The sequence below is a fragment of the Mus caroli genome, unplaced genomic scaffold (assembly GCF_978045245.1).
Source record: "Mus caroli unplaced genomic scaffold, Mus_caroli_1 scaffold_1, whole genome shotgun sequence".
In the NCBI taxonomy this organism is placed as follows: Eukaryota; Metazoa; Chordata; class Mammalia; order Rodentia; family Muridae; genus Mus; species Mus caroli.
In genome coordinates, this window is record NW_028227256.1 from 89,597,306 (window position 1) to 89,615,364 (window position 18,059).

At 51.1% G+C, this 18,059-nt stretch overlaps 1 protein-coding gene and 1 long non-coding RNA gene across 14 annotated transcripts in view; one reads left to right on the forward strand and one right to left on the reverse strand.

Annotated features, from left to right (window-relative positions):
- Window positions 1-18,059, reverse strand: part of Kif1a (kinesin family member 1A) — an 88,192-nt gene that overhangs the window by 36,821 nt on the left and 33,312 nt on the right. For 7 of the 13 annotated variants that reach the window (XM_029476973.2, XM_029476977.2, XM_085839587.1 and 4 more), the window contains exons 11-26: window positions 16,135-16,210; window positions 14,712-14,790; window positions 13,691-13,833; window positions 13,197-13,223; window positions 11,795-11,928; window positions 10,472-10,551; window positions 10,105-10,180; window positions 8,384-8,463; window positions 7,852-7,958; window positions 6,333-6,416; window positions 3,946-4,126; window positions 3,803-3,875; window positions 3,532-3,625; window positions 2,663-2,811; window positions 2,147-2,325; window positions 323-460 (exon numbers count right to left, since the gene is read on the reverse strand). In XM_029476973.2, coding sequence (XP_029332833.1) covers window positions 323-460; window positions 2,147-2,325; window positions 2,663-2,811; window positions 3,532-3,625; window positions 3,803-3,875; window positions 3,946-4,126; window positions 6,333-6,416; window positions 7,852-7,958; window positions 8,384-8,463; window positions 10,105-10,180; window positions 10,472-10,551; window positions 11,795-11,928; window positions 13,197-13,223; window positions 13,691-13,833; window positions 14,712-14,790; window positions 16,135-16,210 — 1,700 coding nt within the window. The remainder of the gene's footprint in view (window positions 1-322; window positions 461-2,146; window positions 2,326-2,662; window positions 2,812-3,531; window positions 3,626-3,802; window positions 3,876-3,945; window positions 4,127-6,332; window positions 6,417-7,851; window positions 7,959-8,383; window positions 8,464-10,104; window positions 10,181-10,471; window positions 10,552-11,794; window positions 11,929-13,196; window positions 13,224-13,690; window positions 13,834-14,711; window positions 14,791-16,134; window positions 16,211-18,059) is intronic. The other 6 variants (XM_029476984.2, XM_085839597.1, XM_085839590.1 and 3 more) reach the window with 1 other exon arrangement.
- LOC110305222 (uncharacterized) lies at window positions 16,196-17,379 on the forward strand. Its single transcript, XR_002379143.3, has 3 exons — window positions 16,196-16,259; window positions 16,871-16,972; window positions 17,131-17,379. It is a non-coding gene; the product is annotated as an uncharacterized LOC110305222 (long non-coding RNA).

Genomic DNA, 18,059 nt, shown 5'->3' on the forward strand with positions numbered 1-18,059 from the left:
GACCTGGAATGCCTTCTCTAATCCCCTGGGCACTTGGGCAACACACACACACACACACACACACACACACACACACACACACACACACACATTCACTCAGGCACAGACGGACATGCAGTACAGTAGGTATAGGCAGTACTAATAAGATGGCACCCCAAGTTCCCTAAAAAAGCTAGGCCTACATGTATGTGAGGAAGGATGACTAAGGAAAAGACAGGAGTGGAATATGGCTCCCTTCCTTCAAGCCAGGCCAGTCCAGGATCTGGGCTCTGACCCCACTACCATCTCACTTTCTCTACAAGGAAAGGGAGAAGGTGCCCACCTGCCCACCAGGCGGAACCAGGGGAAGCGGTCATAGAAGGGGTCCCCGCCGGTCACCACGTTGTCACAGTCCTCAACGACGCTGGAGGGAACCTCTGCAGCCCTGTCGTACATTTCCCGCATCAGGTCCAGGCGTTGCCTGTTGGGGTTCAAAGACCATGTATGCTCAGACCAATGTCCAGAAATAGCCAGGCACCCTATTTCTCCTCCTAGGACACCAGAATCCAGCATCCTGTCAGAGCCACTGACTTCTGCCAGCTAGAAACCCCTCTGTGGTCCTCAGAGTTCAGCATCCATAGAAAACCTACAAATAAGAAAGAGTTGCCCATGAATGCCTTCCCAACACCCCCCTGGTGACAGCAAGCTGAGCTAAGTGGCACGGACAACACGACAGCAGAGAACCGACTGACCGATGCGTGGTGCCTTTGGGCAGCTGGGGCACTGACCGAGAAGCAGGGAGACACCCTACTGTAACTCAGAAATAGGATTCACCACCACAGTTCTGAAAGCTCTTGTAGCGAGCTCAGGTGAGGCAGGAAAGGAGTGGAGAAGACGGTATTTTAAAATTCTTTCCCCCAGGTAGGGCAAAATGTAGGAGGAAGAACATGAGATTGTATGCTCTAGGGGCCTCAGAGTTTGGCTTCTAGAGGGATAAACATCTACTACTGATGGTGATATATACAACCTAGCTTCCTGGGGGATGAGTGGAGAGCATGTAGGTACACACAGATTGAATGAGAAAAGGGTATGCTTACTAATCATGTTTTCCTGTCCATATTTGCCATCCTCTGAAGAAGGCCTGGCTGACTGAGAAGAGTCCTCTTTACCTAGCTCAGTGGCTCTCAACCTTCCTATGCTGCGATCCTTTAATACAGTTCCTCACGTTGTGGTGATTCCCCCAACCATAAAATTCTTTTTACTACTACTTTATAACTGTAATTTTGCTACTGTTATGAATTTCGATGTAAATATTTGTGTTTTCCAATGGCCTAAGGAGACCCCTGTGAAAAGGTCATTCAACCCCCAAAGGGGATCAAGACCCACAGATTGAGAACCGCTGATCTAGCTCATCCCTAGGGAGAGTCAACCACTCATTAGTGAGCCTGCCTCCTACATACAAACCAACAGACCCCAAGTCCACACCCACCTCTCCTCTTTCTTAGGTCTCACACGCTTGACCAATGTTCTCTATGCCTTAAATCACCCCAGACAGTAAGAGACTAGGAGGGCCCCTTGCCCAAAGCTGGCCTCACTCCAGGAAGCTGGCCCACAGAGACCGGCTACTCCATATTTCTCTCAGACGTCCAAGGAGTATTCTGGTTTTCCCTCTTCTGGCCTGCCCTGGTGTCCAGTTATGGCCCTGTAGGCTGTGTGCCTCCTATTTCCCAGGCTGTGAGTACATCCTACTCTTCTCATGCAGATATTGTCTTTACCCGGTCGCCATTGTACATGAAGACTTGGCATGAGTTAGAAGAAATGTCCATGGAGGCAGAAGCCCTCTTACATCACACAAGCAGTAGGGAAATCCATAATGGTGGCACGCGACAGATGCTCTTCCACCTGTCCAGGTCCTCAGCCTTCCATCTGGCATGCAGAATGGAGGAGCCAGGGACCCTCTGTCTCTGAGGCCCTTGGCATAGATCTGGCTGGGAACACTGAGCCACCTTCTAAGCCCCCCTGCTGCCAAACTGTTCCTTCAGTACCAGAACAAAACCATTCAACCAGGAGACACAGTAGCATTGCTGTGAAGCAGAGCCCAGCCTGTTTCTTTCCCCAGAGAAACAGAGCCCTATCCACCGTCCACCTCCCGGCCCACCCTCTGCACCTGAGTTTCTCCAGTGTCCAGTAGTGGGTGGCCCCATTCTTCTGGTCCTGGACCTCCACTGCCACAATGGTCCTGGGGAAGGGCCGTGTCTCTCGGTCTTTGGCGGCTTCTGGGGGCAGTAGGTCTGGTGGCAGTGGGGAGTACAGTGTGTCTGTGAGGAGGACGAACTGGAACTGGACCTGTCAGGGGCAGAAGATGACCATTCATCCATGCCATGCTGAGTGGAAGTTAGGGTTCCTAGGGGGCTTCCCTCCATCCCCCTGAGAGCTCAGCTCTGTATTCCATAGTTCACCAAGCTACTCAATGAACTGTTGAAAAAAGGGTTGCCCACCCCCACCCCCCGCTTGTTGACTCCCAAGCAAGGCCAACAAGGTTATCTGTATCTCCCAGTGCCTCCCTCAGCCACTCATCCTGGGTACCCAGTCCATGCAGGGGCCAACGGAGTGCTAGTACTGAGTTGTGACTATAAGCAACTAGACCATCACTCATGGGGAACCCGCCTGTGATGGGTCCCACCTTCTTCTTTAGCTCCACACTGATGGCGTTGGCCTCCTTCAGGAAGATGGCATTGCCCCACAGCAGGTCCCGCAGAGAAGTAAACTGGTACCACTTCCACTTTCGGAAGGCCCACAATGCCAGCTCACATTCTCGTTCTGTCCACTGGACTGTGGGAGAAGCCATGTGGGTCATGAAAGAAAGCCACAAGATAGCCTACCATATCCTGACCTCTGAAAGGTCAAGATGCCACAGGACTATCTGAGTGTGCCCTGTTCTCAGTCCACACTACAGCTGGAGTGGTCTCTTAAATGACATATAGTCCCGTCATAGTCACTGTAGCCGGATGTAGATGTTGAAAAACAGGCTAACTTGAATGACTTGCTGGGTTCTGTCCCTCTCTTCCCAGACAGAGCCTCTGAACATTCCATTCCCCTGCTGGGCTAGGGCCCCAGTGCTTGCATTCCTGATTTCATACTATTCCTCTTGGAGTGGAGAAAGTAGACCCCAGCAGAAAAACCAGTCAAGCAAACAGTGTGGAAAGGCTCCAGATGACCCAAAGATTAAGCAGGCTCCCCAAACGAGCTTCCCTAGTATGTTGAACATAAAAGCATCTCTGTGCACCACAGTGAGGTCTTTGGTGGGCTCCAAAGAACACACAGTGAACAGGGCAAGCTCTCATCAGCACCCATGGTTCCGGCCCACTCCCATTAGCAAACATGTGACCTATAAGTGTGAGATGTGTGGTCACTTGTTTTAGTACAACCTCCCAAATCCTGCCTGTACAGTAGCACCCAGGATGAATGAGGTTTATCTCCCAGGGCAAAAGAGTTCAGCCCAGTTGATCTGCAGTGAGCCATCTCAGGCCTGCTCTCTCAGGAGTCTCTTACCTTCATCCTCTGGCTCTTCTTCCTCCTCATTCACCTCTGGGTAGTACCTGGAGTCCATCTGTTTCTGTAGGGCCTCCAGCTTACTCTCATAGTCCTGAAAAGATAGTCAGGACTTGTAGCTCCACTATGGAGATTGAGACAGCCTCATCCCAGCCCACTAGACAGCAAGAGAGAGGCCAGTCCAGTAGAAAGGGTGGCCAGAGAGAGCAGAGGCCCACTCTGCCAGGGTGCTAGAGCAAATAGAGCCCTGGGAATCTAGTGGGAATCTCACCAGCCTCTGCTGCTCCAGAAGGTATGTGGCCTCCTCCCGCTCCCTCCGGTACTGGTCCTCCAACTCCTGGAGCCTGTAAAAGAGCAGCAGGTGAACACAAGGCCACCAGACATGGCAGGCAAGCAGCTGGTCCTAGGCCTCACCTCTGCTCCATCTCCTGCTTCATGTCAATGCCCTGCTTCTCCAGCAGTTCCCGCTGGGCAAAGGCCCAGTCCACTGGCTCAGCAGGTGTCTCTGCACAAGGTGTTCGCTCACGCTCCTGACGGGCCTGCTCGGGGTGGTTAAACCGGAACACGTGGCTTTTTCCCATGATGATGCGATTTCCTGGGAGTTGGAGGCAAACCAACCTATGGATTCCAGGTGCCCTCAAAGGGATGAGAGACGAAGGGAGAGGGGGTATCGGCACTTCCTCTACCTGGGTATCCCAGTGCCATCCATGTGGGGAAGAGCATCCAGCACGCCAAACCATGGCTCCCAATCACCTTTCTCCTTGTAAAGGGCCATTTGACTATGGGGCTTAAGTTTTGTATTCAGTGAATTTTAGAGACACAGGCTACAGAAGCCCCAGGGTGCTGTAAGGAGAGCTTAATTCTGGCAGAAATCTAAAGGATTAGAACACTGACAGGAAGCAGATGTAAAGACTGCTCATGAGATTTCAGATGAGAGCAAGAATTTTATCAGGACTTAGAGGCTATTCCCACTGCATTCTGGCAAAAAAAAAAAAAAACCAAAAACAAAAACAAAAAAAAAAAAAAAACGCAGCTACAGTTTTGTCCATGTGCTAAGACTGTGTAGGCGGCTGAATTTCAACATGTTGGACTAATTAGTTTAGTGGGAGAAATTTCAAGGTGACCTAGCATCCAGGTAGCAGTGGCGTGGGCTTGAGTGGATGCTTTTAGCCAGGTTTATAGTAAAAATGAGGAGCAATAACCAAAACAGAAGGATTTGAAAAACATGGAAAGGCACATGTAACGTTAGAGCCAAGGAAGATGTGTGTGCAAGGCTGTCGTAGCAAGCTCTTCCTTGAATCCAATTATCCACCCAGTGGCCACTGCAGCCTTGATCAAGCAGACCTAGTTACCTCTCAGGCTGGCAGTATGATTTGGCAATGTCCAAGTGATGTGTGTGTGTGTGTGTGTGTGTGTGTGTGTGTGTATGTGTGTACTAAATTCCCCCGAGGCAGCCCTTGAGCAGACAGTGTGTAAAGCTATGAGAGTAAAAACCATGTTGCTGTGAACACTCCAGGACACTGGAGATGCCAAGGACACAGAATGTCTTTTGATGAAAGCCATGGACCACAAGCAAAGCCATCTCAGGAAATAAGCCAAGCCTTGTGGGCTGCAGCTGGAGAGGCCTTCCAAAGCACTGTACCGTATCATCACACGCCCTGGCTTCTAAACATGGAACTACTTAACATTTGCCCTTCTGGGTTTTTATCTTGCCTCAGCCCCATTCCTCCTTGATGCTTTTCTACTTCTCTCCTTCAGTATGGGAGTGTGTACCTTGTCTCGTCATAGACCAGAAGTATGCTATTTCCATTTTGATTTTTACAAGGGCTTGCCACAAAAAAAAGCCCCAAGTCTAAGAGGACACATTACATTTGGGCTCCTAAGCAATGATGGAACTTTAAGTGTGTGAAAACTCTTGGAGACAGATGGAATACACTTTGCATTGTGAGATAGATATAGGCTGGGAGACTAGGAGAAAAAAGGCCATGGCTTCAATATGATTCTCATTCCTATGTTGAAGGCTGGGGCCCAGCCAGCGGCACTACAGAGAGGTGATCAGATCCCGATAGTACTAACTTCATTGATAGATAGATTAATCTATTGATGAGTTCATAATAGATGAGTGACTAGGGGATGGTACTTGTTGGAGGAAGTAGAGGGAGTGTCTCACTCCCAGAATCTTCTTGTTCTCTCCTCTGCTTCCTGGCTACCAAGAAGTGGGGTGCCTCTGTTCCACCATGCCTGCCCACAATGATGCCCTGCCTCACCCCAGGCCTGAAGCAATAGGCTGGGATGAGCCTCTGAAACTGAGCCAAAACAAATCCTTCATTCCCTAAGTTGTTCTGTCATGAACTGTGTCATCGCACCCGACAGCGGCAGACCCTCCTGTAAGTCAGTTGCTTGAGGTGTCTCCTCACAGTACTTAATCCCAGGGACTGGTGCTGGGAGGGTGTTAACCTCTCCCACTCTTCCTGCTCTGTAAAACCACAGTTTGGCCAGGTACCTGTCTATCTCCTGTCCTCTCTCCTGAGCCATCAAAGCAGCCATTCGGGACCTCCCACCCTGACTTTCCCACGCACCATTAACCAAATGTTCTGTGAGTGAGACTTCCTCTGCTTTTATAGTCTCAGGTCCAGGCACTCTAGGACTCAAGTGCCCAATTTTGGGGGACTAGAGGGTCTCAAGGGGCTGAACCAGTGCCCATAGCAGAGCTGCCTTTTGCTGGGAGCAAACCGTGCCCAAGAGAGGATGAACACAAAGGCCCCATCTACCCTGCAGTCCCCTAGAGCTCCTATCCGTACCTGACCGTAGGATGCTGGGCTCAGTGACTTTCTTGCCATTGACATATGTGTCTGCTCCTTCACAGGGCTCCAGGGTCACCACGGCTACAAGACAGAGAAGGGGCAGTGTAAAAGATCATTACTTCAGTGGCTCAGTTCTCTTGGCCCCTGGTAGGCAAACTTCTCATTCCTGGCCACAGATCTGATCATGAGTAATACCCCTTAGAGGAATCCAAGGGTCCCATCCACTCAGTAAAGGAGAAAATATCAAGACAGAGACAGATGGGGCCAAGCCAAGGCTGGGGAGGCAATGCTGGGCTTGTCTTCTCCAGTTCTTATTCATTTCTATAATTGGGCAATATAAGAAATAGTGGGGGATGGCAAGATGGTTCAGCAGGTAAGAACATGGACTGCTCTCCAGAAGGTCCTGAGTTCAAATCCCAGCAACCACATGGTGGCTCACAACCATCCGTAATGACATCTGACATTCTCTTCTGGTGTGTCTGAAGACAGCTACAGTGTACTTATATATAATAATAAATAAATCTAGAAAGAAAGAAAGAAAGAAAGAAAGAAAGAAAGAAAGAAAGAAAGAAAGAAAGGAAGGAAGGAAGGAAGGAAGGAAGGAAGGAAGGAAGGAAGGAAGGAAGAAAGAAAGAAAGAAAGAAAGAAAGAAAGAAAGAAAGAAAGAAAGAAAGAAAGAAAGAAAGAAAGAAAGAAGAAAAGAAAAGAAAAGAAAAGAAAAGAAAAGAAAAGAAAAGAAAAGAAAAGAAAAGAAAAGAAAAGAAAAGAAATAGTGGCTAACATGTCCCCAAGAGGTCCTAGACCTCTTTGACTCATCTACACAGGAGAGAGAAAGGGATTTATGGATTGGAAAATCTAGGATTGACAATTGTCCCAAGCACCATTTAGGGCCACCATCCCAAGGTGGCCAAGTTGGACAGGGATTCAGTAATGGATTTACAGGCCCAAGGATGGTCAGATGACCTCTGCCTTGGGCACTAGCCCTGTTCTCAGAGGCATGGACAGTATCTGCCCATCAACACAGTAGGCCCTGCACTGAGGCAGCACCATCTTCTTCAGGGCAGTGGTGGGCAGGCAAAGAAAATAGAGAGCTGCTCCCCAGCCGACAAGAGAGCATGCATACTCTCAAAACCACTTCAACCCTAGCGTGGGCTCAATGCACGTGGCTCAGTGTCTCTCTGCCTACACACAACACTACCTGCTCCCATACATACTTAACATTCTCCTTGTGCCAGCAACCCACCATGTCCCTGCTGTCCAGCCTTCAAGCTGGCTCCCCAAAGCAACAGCAACTTAGCCACAGGAGTAACCAGGCCTTTCTCAAACACCTTACTCATAGAGGGTGCCACTCAGCTGTCCTCAAGAGTCCAGAAACATGATTCAGGATCCACTTAGAGCCGGGAAGTTGGGTGGGTGGCTCCCCTCTCCCCAGCCAGGGCTGACCCACTAGGTCTCACCGAAGCCTGGTGAACAGGATGGGATGGAGATGGGTGAGGAGGAGGCACATCAACACTACCTTCTCCGCCTCCTCGGGAGTCGCTCCGGAAGATGCAGTGCTCCTCTTTGATGAAGTGCCCACTCAGGACGATGTCTTGCCGCCTCTCTGCATCTTCTCTGCCCACTCTGTTGAAGAACCATGGGGCATCAGGGCAAGCAGGGCAGCAGAGCCCCCAGCATACCCTCCCTGCTGGCTTACTCCTCCATGCAGCCTCCCAGGGATGCCAAACTGTTTCTTTTGATGTTTTTAAATACCAGGCTGTATGTGCTATGGGAATATGAGGAAGTGAAAGTGGTCAAGAGACCACCGGTGCAGCCTAGCTCTAGGGAAATCCAGATGGTCCCTAAAAGCACTTTAGAAAAAGCACTGTAGGCTGCATAGGGCTGATAGCCAGCTTAGCTCTTATGGGGGCCAGTGCAAGAAGGTGCCCACATTCCCCCACCCACTAGACTCAAGCTGGCAGGAGACGACTATTGGCTCCTTCATCTTGTGATTCCACCCCCTCAGCTGGTGACCCTTCCCTCCACCTGGTGACCCATCTAGTCCCTACCTGGTGACGCCATCTTTGATGTAGTAAAGGAGGCATTCGGACATCAAAGGGTCCTCATTCAGGTTGACAAGATGAGGAGTCTAGAGAGAAACAGAAGGGTTACTCTCCTAGAGAGGAGACCATCCTGCCTGTCCTCTACTCTCCTAGACCTGGGCTTGTTGGGGACATAGTACCTTCCCCATCCTGGCAGAGAAGGAGAGACAGGTGTCTTCAGAGAACCATTAATAGGGCACCCCAAACTCCAAAGCCCCAAGCTCAGATTGTCAGGAAAAATGAAGGGCAAAAAAAGCTCTGGGCCCAGGCTCAGCCCATCTTGACAGTAATAGCAGGTTCAGTGGGGCCAGCATATGAGGATTTTGTGGGTAGCTTGGCTGCCAGGAGATCTGGGAGACACAGTTCTCAGTTGTTGCAAGGCCCCAGGTGAAGTTTAGATGGTACCTAAGGTAACCCTTAGATGGCTGGCCCTGTATTCTATGCCAAGAGTTCTAGGCTCCAGAAAGTTCATTCCAACCTGGGGGACTGAAGGCTCTCCAATGAAACTATTATGAAGTAGGATGAAGACCTTGGCCAAGAAAGAATCTCCCTGGAGGCCTGGGAAGAGGCAACTGCTGGAGTTACCGCTGGGCTACCCATGACCTGTATGTTAGCTTCCCAACTCCAGGCCATGATGTCTGCCACCTATCAAACACACCCATTGATAACTACCTTCTGCCTTCTGTCCCAGATCATTCTTGCCTCAGCCCCTCCCCCACAAGCTTCTTAGGTGCCATCTTATACCCATGTCCCAAGCAAGGATTCTATAACAAGGAAAAGGTGCCAGGATGGGATTGCTTCGTGCTTCCCTCAAGGTGCCTGGAGTGAGCCACTGCCACACTAAACTATAAATCCAAGTACACTCTTGAACAGGAGTATAGAGTCTTGGCCATCAGCAGCTATCATCCTCAACTAATCTATACTGGTACAACTGGTATACGGGACTTGAAAGCCAAGGGTAATGCAAAAAAAAAAAAAAAAGGCTCTCTGACATAATGTTTTTCACATTTGGGCAAGTTACATGAACCCCTCTTTGTGTGCTCAGTGAAACAACCTATGGTGCCTTGCATGGCCTGGTTAGGGGTCACAGGGACACCTCTACCTACACCTCTCTGTCCCCCAACCTGCCACCTCAAGCTATCATTTGATGCATTGCTCCCAAGCAGCCTCACGCTAAGGCAGGACGGCAGATTTTAGGTTTGGCCCTATCTCTCAGACGCCCAGACGTCTAACTCTGCTTCCCCAAGGAAGCCTTTCTTCAACACGAACAAGGCCTAGAAACGGGTTATGGCTGGGGACCAGTGCCATCTTCATGGGCGTTCGCTTCTCTACCATACAGCCACTGGAGCGGCTCTGGGAAGGAAGGCCAGATGCTTCCAGGAACAGCATAAACTCAGGAGGTAGATCTGCAAAAACCCCCTCCTCCAGTCTGGGCATCACTCCCAGATCTTGTTCTAATCTTGAGGGATTCAACCCAAACCTCAGACAGTTCAGAGACCCATGTGATGTTACCCAGTCACCAGAATGACCCACTACACAAGGGAAAGTCTAATTAAGGCTGACCCATGCCTGGGCCAGAACCCCATCCTGCTACACCTTGCCCCCAGGAACGCCCTTCCTGCTTTGTCATCCACCAGAGGTAGTGCCACCTTGACCACACTGGCACAGTACCATGGCCCAGCTCCTACCTTTTTGGGAGAAAACACACCCAAGGTACCACCATCTTCCCTCATGGCCACACCCATCTCAGCCAGCAAGGCTTCCCTAGAAGACAGAGCTGCAATCAGCACAAATTCAGAGGCTCCCAGGATTAGCCTCACCCCACCTGACCCACCAACCAACCAGGAACTCTTAGCAGTGCCTAGGCACTGTCCACTGGTGGAACTGTGTTGACTCAGAGATCTGTTCTTCAGGGCTTTGATCTCCAGTGGCCAGGGCCACAGGTTAGACAGTACAGATTTGTCCCATGGCCAGAATGAAACTTTACCCGGGGTTTGGGTTTCCAGGGCTGGAGGCCAGGACTCTCTGGCTGTGCCCCCACTTCAGGCTGCTCACCTCTCCATCCGGATGGCTTCTGTCCGCCGCAGCTTCTCCTCCCAGGTCTCATTGAGTTCAGCAATGATCTTCTCTGTTTCCTGGGGAGTGAAGCAGAGCACAATGAGATCTCAGGGTGTGTGTGTGTGTGTGTGTGTGTGTGTGTGTGTGTGTGTGTGTGTGTGTTTGTGTGTGTGTGTGTGTGAGGAGGGATGTCAAAGGATACAGGGGAGCCAGGAAAGGGACTTCAGAGTGCTAGGGTTCAAACTCCAGGCATCTCCCATGCCAGCGTGTGAGATTCTGAGAGTTCAAGGTGACCTACAAGCGACGTGATTCTTCCTGTGAACATGCCCCAGATCAAGACTCTCAAAACACGTCGGGAGAGGAAGAGAGAGCAAAGGCACTGGAAAGCAGCTCCCAAACAGGACAGTTCTTCTCAGGGTGTGGCAGCACTTCCTATCAATGGCACTGTCCCTGGGTTCCTTCCCACTATGTCCTCGAGGGCCCCCATACTTCAGGTGGGTCCCCAGGTCTCTAGTAGGTCATCTGTCTCTGACCTCGGGAATATTGTGCTCCTTGCTTATTGGTCACCCTATATTACCCCTCACACGAGCTTCTGTCCCTTGCCTCCTTGGTCCCTCAGAGAGTCCAGCCCAGGGTCTGGGATCTCTGTGCAGGAGACACTGCATTCGCAGGAGTATGAGGCTGGAAACTACAGGGCTAGCCACACTCAGCACTGGGGACCACGGAATACATAGGTGAGGAAGAACAGCCAGCCTGGAAGTGGCTCAGTGTGAACACCCACCTCTCCTCTCGGTGCAGACAGCCCTGCAGGATGCCAGGTAGAGCTGCTGAGACCCGCAGTGGCATCCTAGAGGTATTATGGAGTAGGGCACCCCTACCCCAGCCACTGCACAACCCACTGCTTCCTGTTCCAGTACCAGCTCAACCAGTTTCAAGATTCATTGAGAACCCTGTGCCTGGCATTCTTCACTGAAGCTGCCCTTTCCTAGCACTCAGGGTCAAGGCCACCCAGAGAGCTTCAAGAACCTTCAAAGGTACCTACTGCCCAGAAGTCTTGTTTGTTATCTGAACCTCGTGCAGCCTGATGCCTGAGTGTACTAGTTATTCTGGCACAGTGTACCAGGGTGGCCCCATGCCAAAGACTTCCATGATTATATTGCTGCATTCCTCGGAAGTGAGGCTGTGCATGGTGGGGAGGGGGGCCAGGGGATTCCCAGAGCTCACAAGCAAGAGTGCTTCCTCACTTCTCTAAGCTTACCTTGTCCCAAAGACTGATGCCCATCACCCACCCAGGAGTGCCCTGGACCAGGTGGGCCTCACCTTCAGCCTTTCAATAGCCTCCTCGCTGCCTGGAGCAAACAAGATGCGCTCATGGAGACTGGACACAGAGGCCGCACGGCTGGACAGGGCTGAGAGCGAAGATGAGGGGCTCATGCCCACCAGGGCATTGGTCACTGTGGAGAGATTGTTAGGGGCTTGGCTTAGCTCGGCCCCACCACAGTTACGGCTACAGTTCTCGAGGTCGGACATGTCTAAGGCTTAAAGGGAAGGCGAGATAGAAAGAAGGAGAGAAGAAAAAGCAGTTGGGGAGAAAAAGCAAGAGGTGGGGACAGGGGGAGGCAAGAACTGGGGAACACAGGCAAGGCACAGCAGCCTGGCCCAGCTGCTCAGGACAGGCGCATGCGAGGTCTCCGCTACCCTCACCCCTGCCACTTGCCTGCCTCTGACCTACAGGCCCCCTCTTCTTCTCTCAGCAGCACCCACAGTCCCTCTGCACCCATTCCCCTCCTCTCTCCCTCTGGCTCAGGCTGTTTGCAGCTCCCACACCTGCACCCAAAGCCCATGACTGCTAGCCACCTCACAGCACTCCTGCACCGGAGGCCAGAAAGCTCACCTAAGCTCACACAGGCATCCCTCCTCCCTACAGCCCAGTGTCCCTTTTCATCATCTGCAGATGGGCTGCACATCTGCTGCAGGCCAGGCTCTATTCATCATCCCACTGAACCCAGAGAATGGTCCCAAAGACAACCCGGAGAAGATGCGTGCATGAGAAGGACATTCCTGAAGGAGCCCCTACTCTTCCACCACCCCAGAATTTCATCACCCCTAAAGATGGTGATTGGAGCTGTGACACCCAGAGAGATGCCAGGCCCTTCCCAGTAGAAGCAGACACACAGCAAAGCGGCAGCCAACACAGGACAGCACGGGGCGCTGGGGAGGCAAACCCTAAAGATCCAGGCCTCAGGATGAAGGAGATACTGTGGGGCGGCACTTGGCAGCAACCATTGCTACGTTCAGCCTCAAGAAACTTCCAGGGATCCAGATGTGGGGATAGCAAGAACAGGAGCAGGCAGAGGTAAGTCCAGGCCAGGAGCCAAGATAGCATGCCCTTCTGGGCCTCCAAATCCCTGGGCTCTCAGATATGACCTCTCTAGGCCCATGAGTGCTCAGGAGTCCAGCCTGAGCCATTTCTGTCTGCGCTCTGCCTACTTATTGTCCCGGTTTCCCACACAGACAGGAATGAACCAGGGATGTGGTTGGGAGGCAGATGCAATCCCCCATGTACCACCAGGCAGTCTGATGGGGGAGGACTGTCTCTTTAAAGCCCTGAAGTAGGGGAGGTAGAAGAGGCGGTGGGGTCTCCCTCCCCACCCGTGCTGCCCTGTGGCCCCCATGGCCGGGATGAAAGCGGGGGTGCAGAGCAGCAGTGGGGAATACACACATTTGGGTCCTCCGGGCACAGTGTTGGCTATGGGGAAGGCAGGCAGGGGAGGAAGAGACAGAGAAACAGAGCCGTTTGTCTCCCAAGGGTTCGTGTACCCATCTCACAGAGCGAAAGTTTAGGATAAAGGAGTCTTCAGTGTACTGACATAGGACCCACAGAAATCCCCAAAACTGCAGCTGCCCTGTGGGCTTCCAGGAAACAATCCCTGGCCTGCTTGGGCCAGCTCCAAACCCAAACCATGCAATCCATCCAGGCCAAGGCCAGAAAACCTGGCCTTGTCCTCACCCACCCAGGCCTCCCACCCCGAGGCATTCTGCCCAGGAGCTGGAGGAGGAATGAGGTTCAGGCAACTTCAGCACTTCCTGACAAATGTGGCTACAGCCAGCAGGACATCAGTAGGAGGCAGCCCCAGGAGAGAGGGCGTGAGGCCCCAAAGATCCCTGAGTCTGTGGCCCCTGCCCTACCCAGGGCAGGCTGGCACAGACACTCACTGTCAGTGATATCGCCAAGACCTTGGGCGTACAACAGGTCTCTCAGCCTGGTCACCTCATCCTTCAATTCTCTAATTAGCTTGTTGTTGGGGTCTTCATTGATGATGGCATTGCAGCGGATTTGTTTGGCCCGATCTGCATATCTGGGCAGCAAAAAAAGATGCAGGGATTGAGGGATTCAGTCTACACTGAAGGCCCAGGGGTGTTCAGAACCATACCTGGAGAGCAGCTAGGGAGAAAATCTTTGACCTAGGTTAGCAGAATGAGAACCCACTCCACTGCCCTAGGGGATAGCCTCTGGAACCACAGACCAGGGAAGACCTACAGATGAGATAGCCCAGCATGCCTTGACTATCTAGGTGCAAGAAAATTAAGGTGCAGGAACCCAAGGCTCAGAGTACTGTCCTACCCTGTACTGAGACCCTTGGACCTGAATTTGATAGTCCAGGGTAGAGAGGACAAATCTAGAACAGGGGTGCAAAATGCCTGTGTATGTTAGAATGGTCACACATGTGTGTCACAGATCAGCATGCTATTTGCCATCCCAGAAGTACATGTGAATATCATAGACCCCACTTCCTACAGAAAGTATATACTCTAGAGAGGCCAAGCATCCCCAAATCAATCCATCAAGAAGCTTGTATCCAGGCTTCCCAGCCCAGGGTGCCCAGCCCATAGTAGGGCTCTTAGGAGAGATACTTAGACCTCATTTGCTAAAGTAGTCTCCACTCTCACAGTCAGAAGTATGGCTTTTCCAGACTGGTACCACAGGGCTCTCAGCAACCTACAGCCCTGAAATGTACCCTAAAGGATAATATATACTCATATATATTATATAATATAATAAGTATAATAAATGATATGATATAATATAACATAATACATAGCCCACAGATACCCTGGCACTCCGGAACAGTTACTGCTGGCCTGTGTTCCCAGTGAATGCTCCCTGAAAGAACCCCCTTTTGCTGGTGTTTTTAGTTTGAAACATGGAAGGGCATGGGCCCCCTGCAGAACATACCTCAGTGTGCTGAGGGTCTCATCATAGTTGATGTCCGCAGGGCTCAGGGCTGCCACCATGGCTGTCCTTGAGTTGCCACCTGTGGGAAGACAAGCAGTTCGTACACACAGCAGCTATAGGTGGAGAGGATGAAGCCCACAGAGGAAAGTGAATTTCTCATTAGCCATTTCCCAACCATTTCCCCTATAGCAGAGATAAAGCAGGGAGAGTTTTGGGGTTTTGTTTGTTTGTTTTTGGTATTTATTCCAAGAATTCTGACCAATATCTTCCCACTGATTTTTGTCATTCCCACTTGGAATACTGTCCTTCTTGATATTTAACATCAGGTTCCTAGCTTAGGGTATGTAATAACTAGAGGAAGAAACAGTGGCTCTCAGGCTGCCCATGGTTTGAGTGTTGGATAGTGAATCCTCTTGAGGTCAGTTGCCTCAGGAGTCCTGACAAAGTCACACACTGCACCTGCTTCAGTCTGCAGGACTGCCACTTGTCCATGCTCCAAGCATGCCTATGCTCTTGCCTGCTTGACCTCAGATAGCTGTGTTCTTTGGACCACATCCCTAAGGTGTGGCTCTCCAGTGAGTCTCCTGCAAAGACGGTAAGAGGAGAGGGGCTTGGGTGCAGAATGGCTCTATCAGGGGATTCTCCCTGAGACCTTCCTCCAGGGCCAAAACTGGCTGTGTGCTGCTTAGGTCTCATCTCAGGTGAAGGACCAGGTGACTATGGCAACCCTCCTGTCCTCTCACTAAGGCCCATCTGCCCCTATACACTCCATAACATGTGATGCTGGCCTGAGCTGGATCTCAGTATAGACAGCTGTGACGTGTCAGAGAGCCCCACCTAAAATTCACTTTATCACTGCGAGTGATCAACTTCTCCAGCCATGATGTATCCAGAGGGGTCCCTAAGGTTATTGTGGAAAGAATGGGTTCCATGCTATACATCCAACAGCCTTCATTTCTCCATCATCTGTCTGAACTTAGAACTCAGGCAGCAAGAGGACTAATGTCAGCCCCTGAAGTCCGGGCAGGTGAGCAGGGCTCTCAGAATCAGGGGCTATGCTACATCCCTGTTATAAAAAAAAAACCTAAAGGTCCAGAGAAAGGTTGGAATGTGTTCAGGTGTCATAAACAAGTTCACTCACGAAGACAGACACAAGGACATGTGTTCTGTGGCTCCCTAGGGCCATTCTGGACCCCTAGACTTGCTTTGGTTCACCCACCTTTGCCCCTGACCTTCCAGAAGGGCTGTACTATGAACAGGCTCTACTGTGAACCCGCTGTCCCTTCCAGGGTTACTTAGGACTTGCCCAGAAAGGGCAAGAGGCCTCATTGTGGCTGAGCAATGTTTCTTTCCCCACAAGGAGACCGACATAGCCCAGAGTGAAAGTCAGAACCCAGCGACCAGGGAATTGGCACATGCTTACCTAGGTTTTCCCGGAGAAGCCATGTCAATACGGAGTCTCGGTAAGGGATGAAGTCTGTCTTCTTCTTCTTCTTGTTCTGTGGGGACACACAAGGTCAACCCTGACTCTATTGGAATGGAAAGGAGGTAAGTGCCATGTTCTCAGTGGCACCCCACACTTCACCTGAATCCTGGGGGGACACCTCCAGGCAACTCCTATCTGGGCTGGTCTCAAGGCTGCACTAACACTTCTTTCTGGCTTCTCCCTCACCCATCCTGCTGTGTCTGGGCCACTCAACTGGACTCAAGCCCAGGAATTCTGACATCACCTGGCAACTGTGCCAGGACAACCCCTTTGAGCAGGGTGAAAAGTCTTTGCCACTAATGGCGTTCTCCCAAGTCCACCCAGTCTCTCCTATCTCTCAGAACTCCCTCCTGTCCCTCAGGACCCCCCCCCTTGCTAATCTGCTCTCCCTGTGCCCCCTCCCATCACGGACATCCTCCACACGACTGATCCTGGCTTCTTACAGACACTCCGTGAGTGAGTTAGCTTTGTAAACTCTGGATACAAAGTTACTAGTTCAGTGTCTCATAGTTTACCGTGCATTTCTCTAAGAATTGTTTGTTGAGCATCTGATGTGGCCAGCAGACACATCCCCTGTGCCCTGGAGCCTCCACTCTAAGGGAAGCCCACAGATAACATCTCAAGGGTTGTTACATTTCCTCCGGAGCAGACACAGCTCATCATTGTTCTTTAGGATAATCCTCAGGACGAGCTCCACTACCTCCCAGGGGTAGCTTAAGCCACACTGCCAAAGTGGGTTTCAGAATTACAGCACTGACTTCTCTGTGAGCATCAGGTAGGAGGGTCCTTCCCCCAAAGCTCATTCTCATCAGGCCCTTTCCGTTTTGCCTTTGGAAACTCAGTATGAGGGGGGAAAAATTCTGGTGTGGTTTTTAAATTTCTAGTTCCTGAAATTGAACTCTCAGTCATATGCTGTACTTCTTGTTTCCACAGAATACGCTCTTCACTCCTCAGCCACATCAGCCAAGGAGCCCAGCACCCCCACCCCCCATCCCCCCATGACTCTACGGTTCTCATTCCATCCTCTGGCCGCCACTCTCTGCTCGCTCTCTCTGTCATCTCAAGCCTGGGTCACTGCTACACTGGTCTTCTACTCTGCCGACTGTTGTGCCAGGTCACCTCCTTCCCAGTCCCCATTCATGCCGGAGCATGGTCCAGATCAAGTCTCACGGAGCACCGCCTCCTATTAAATCACAGTCTGCCAGATTCTGAGTGTGGACCAAAGACCTCACATCCGTCCTCAGACCGCTGTGGCGTCTCCTTGTCATCAGCTGCTTCCTCTTCAGGTTCTGTTCCTCAACCAGATGCTTAGAAACTCCCTCCATTCCTAGAAGTTTCTTTCCATCATGGTCCCTCCCACAGCTGGTCACTGTTCCCATGAGGTCCTCTACTGTCGCCCGGCTCCTCACTCAACCCTCATGGCTAAACACACCATGCCTCAAGCAGCTCCTGACAGGTCCCCAGAGTTCTGCACCACTCCATTCCGGTTCCTCACACCGTTCTCACAATGCACCAGCCATGCCCAGTTTCTCACACAACTTTTTCCCTAAAAAACTTCTTACTGTACCTCAAACCGTTCCCTCACAGAATCCCCGACATGGTTCTCCATTTTTCAGTTTTCGCATGCAGTCTTCACAGTGTCCATAAGTTATACACATCATACACACCACGTGCACACATATAAATACACACACCTCATGCATACCACACTATACACACACCATATGCACACACATACAAATACACACACCTCATGTACACCACACTACACACACATAAACCATATGCACACACACAGATACGCACACTTCATGCACACCAAACTACACATGCAAACCAAACACACATACACACACCATGCA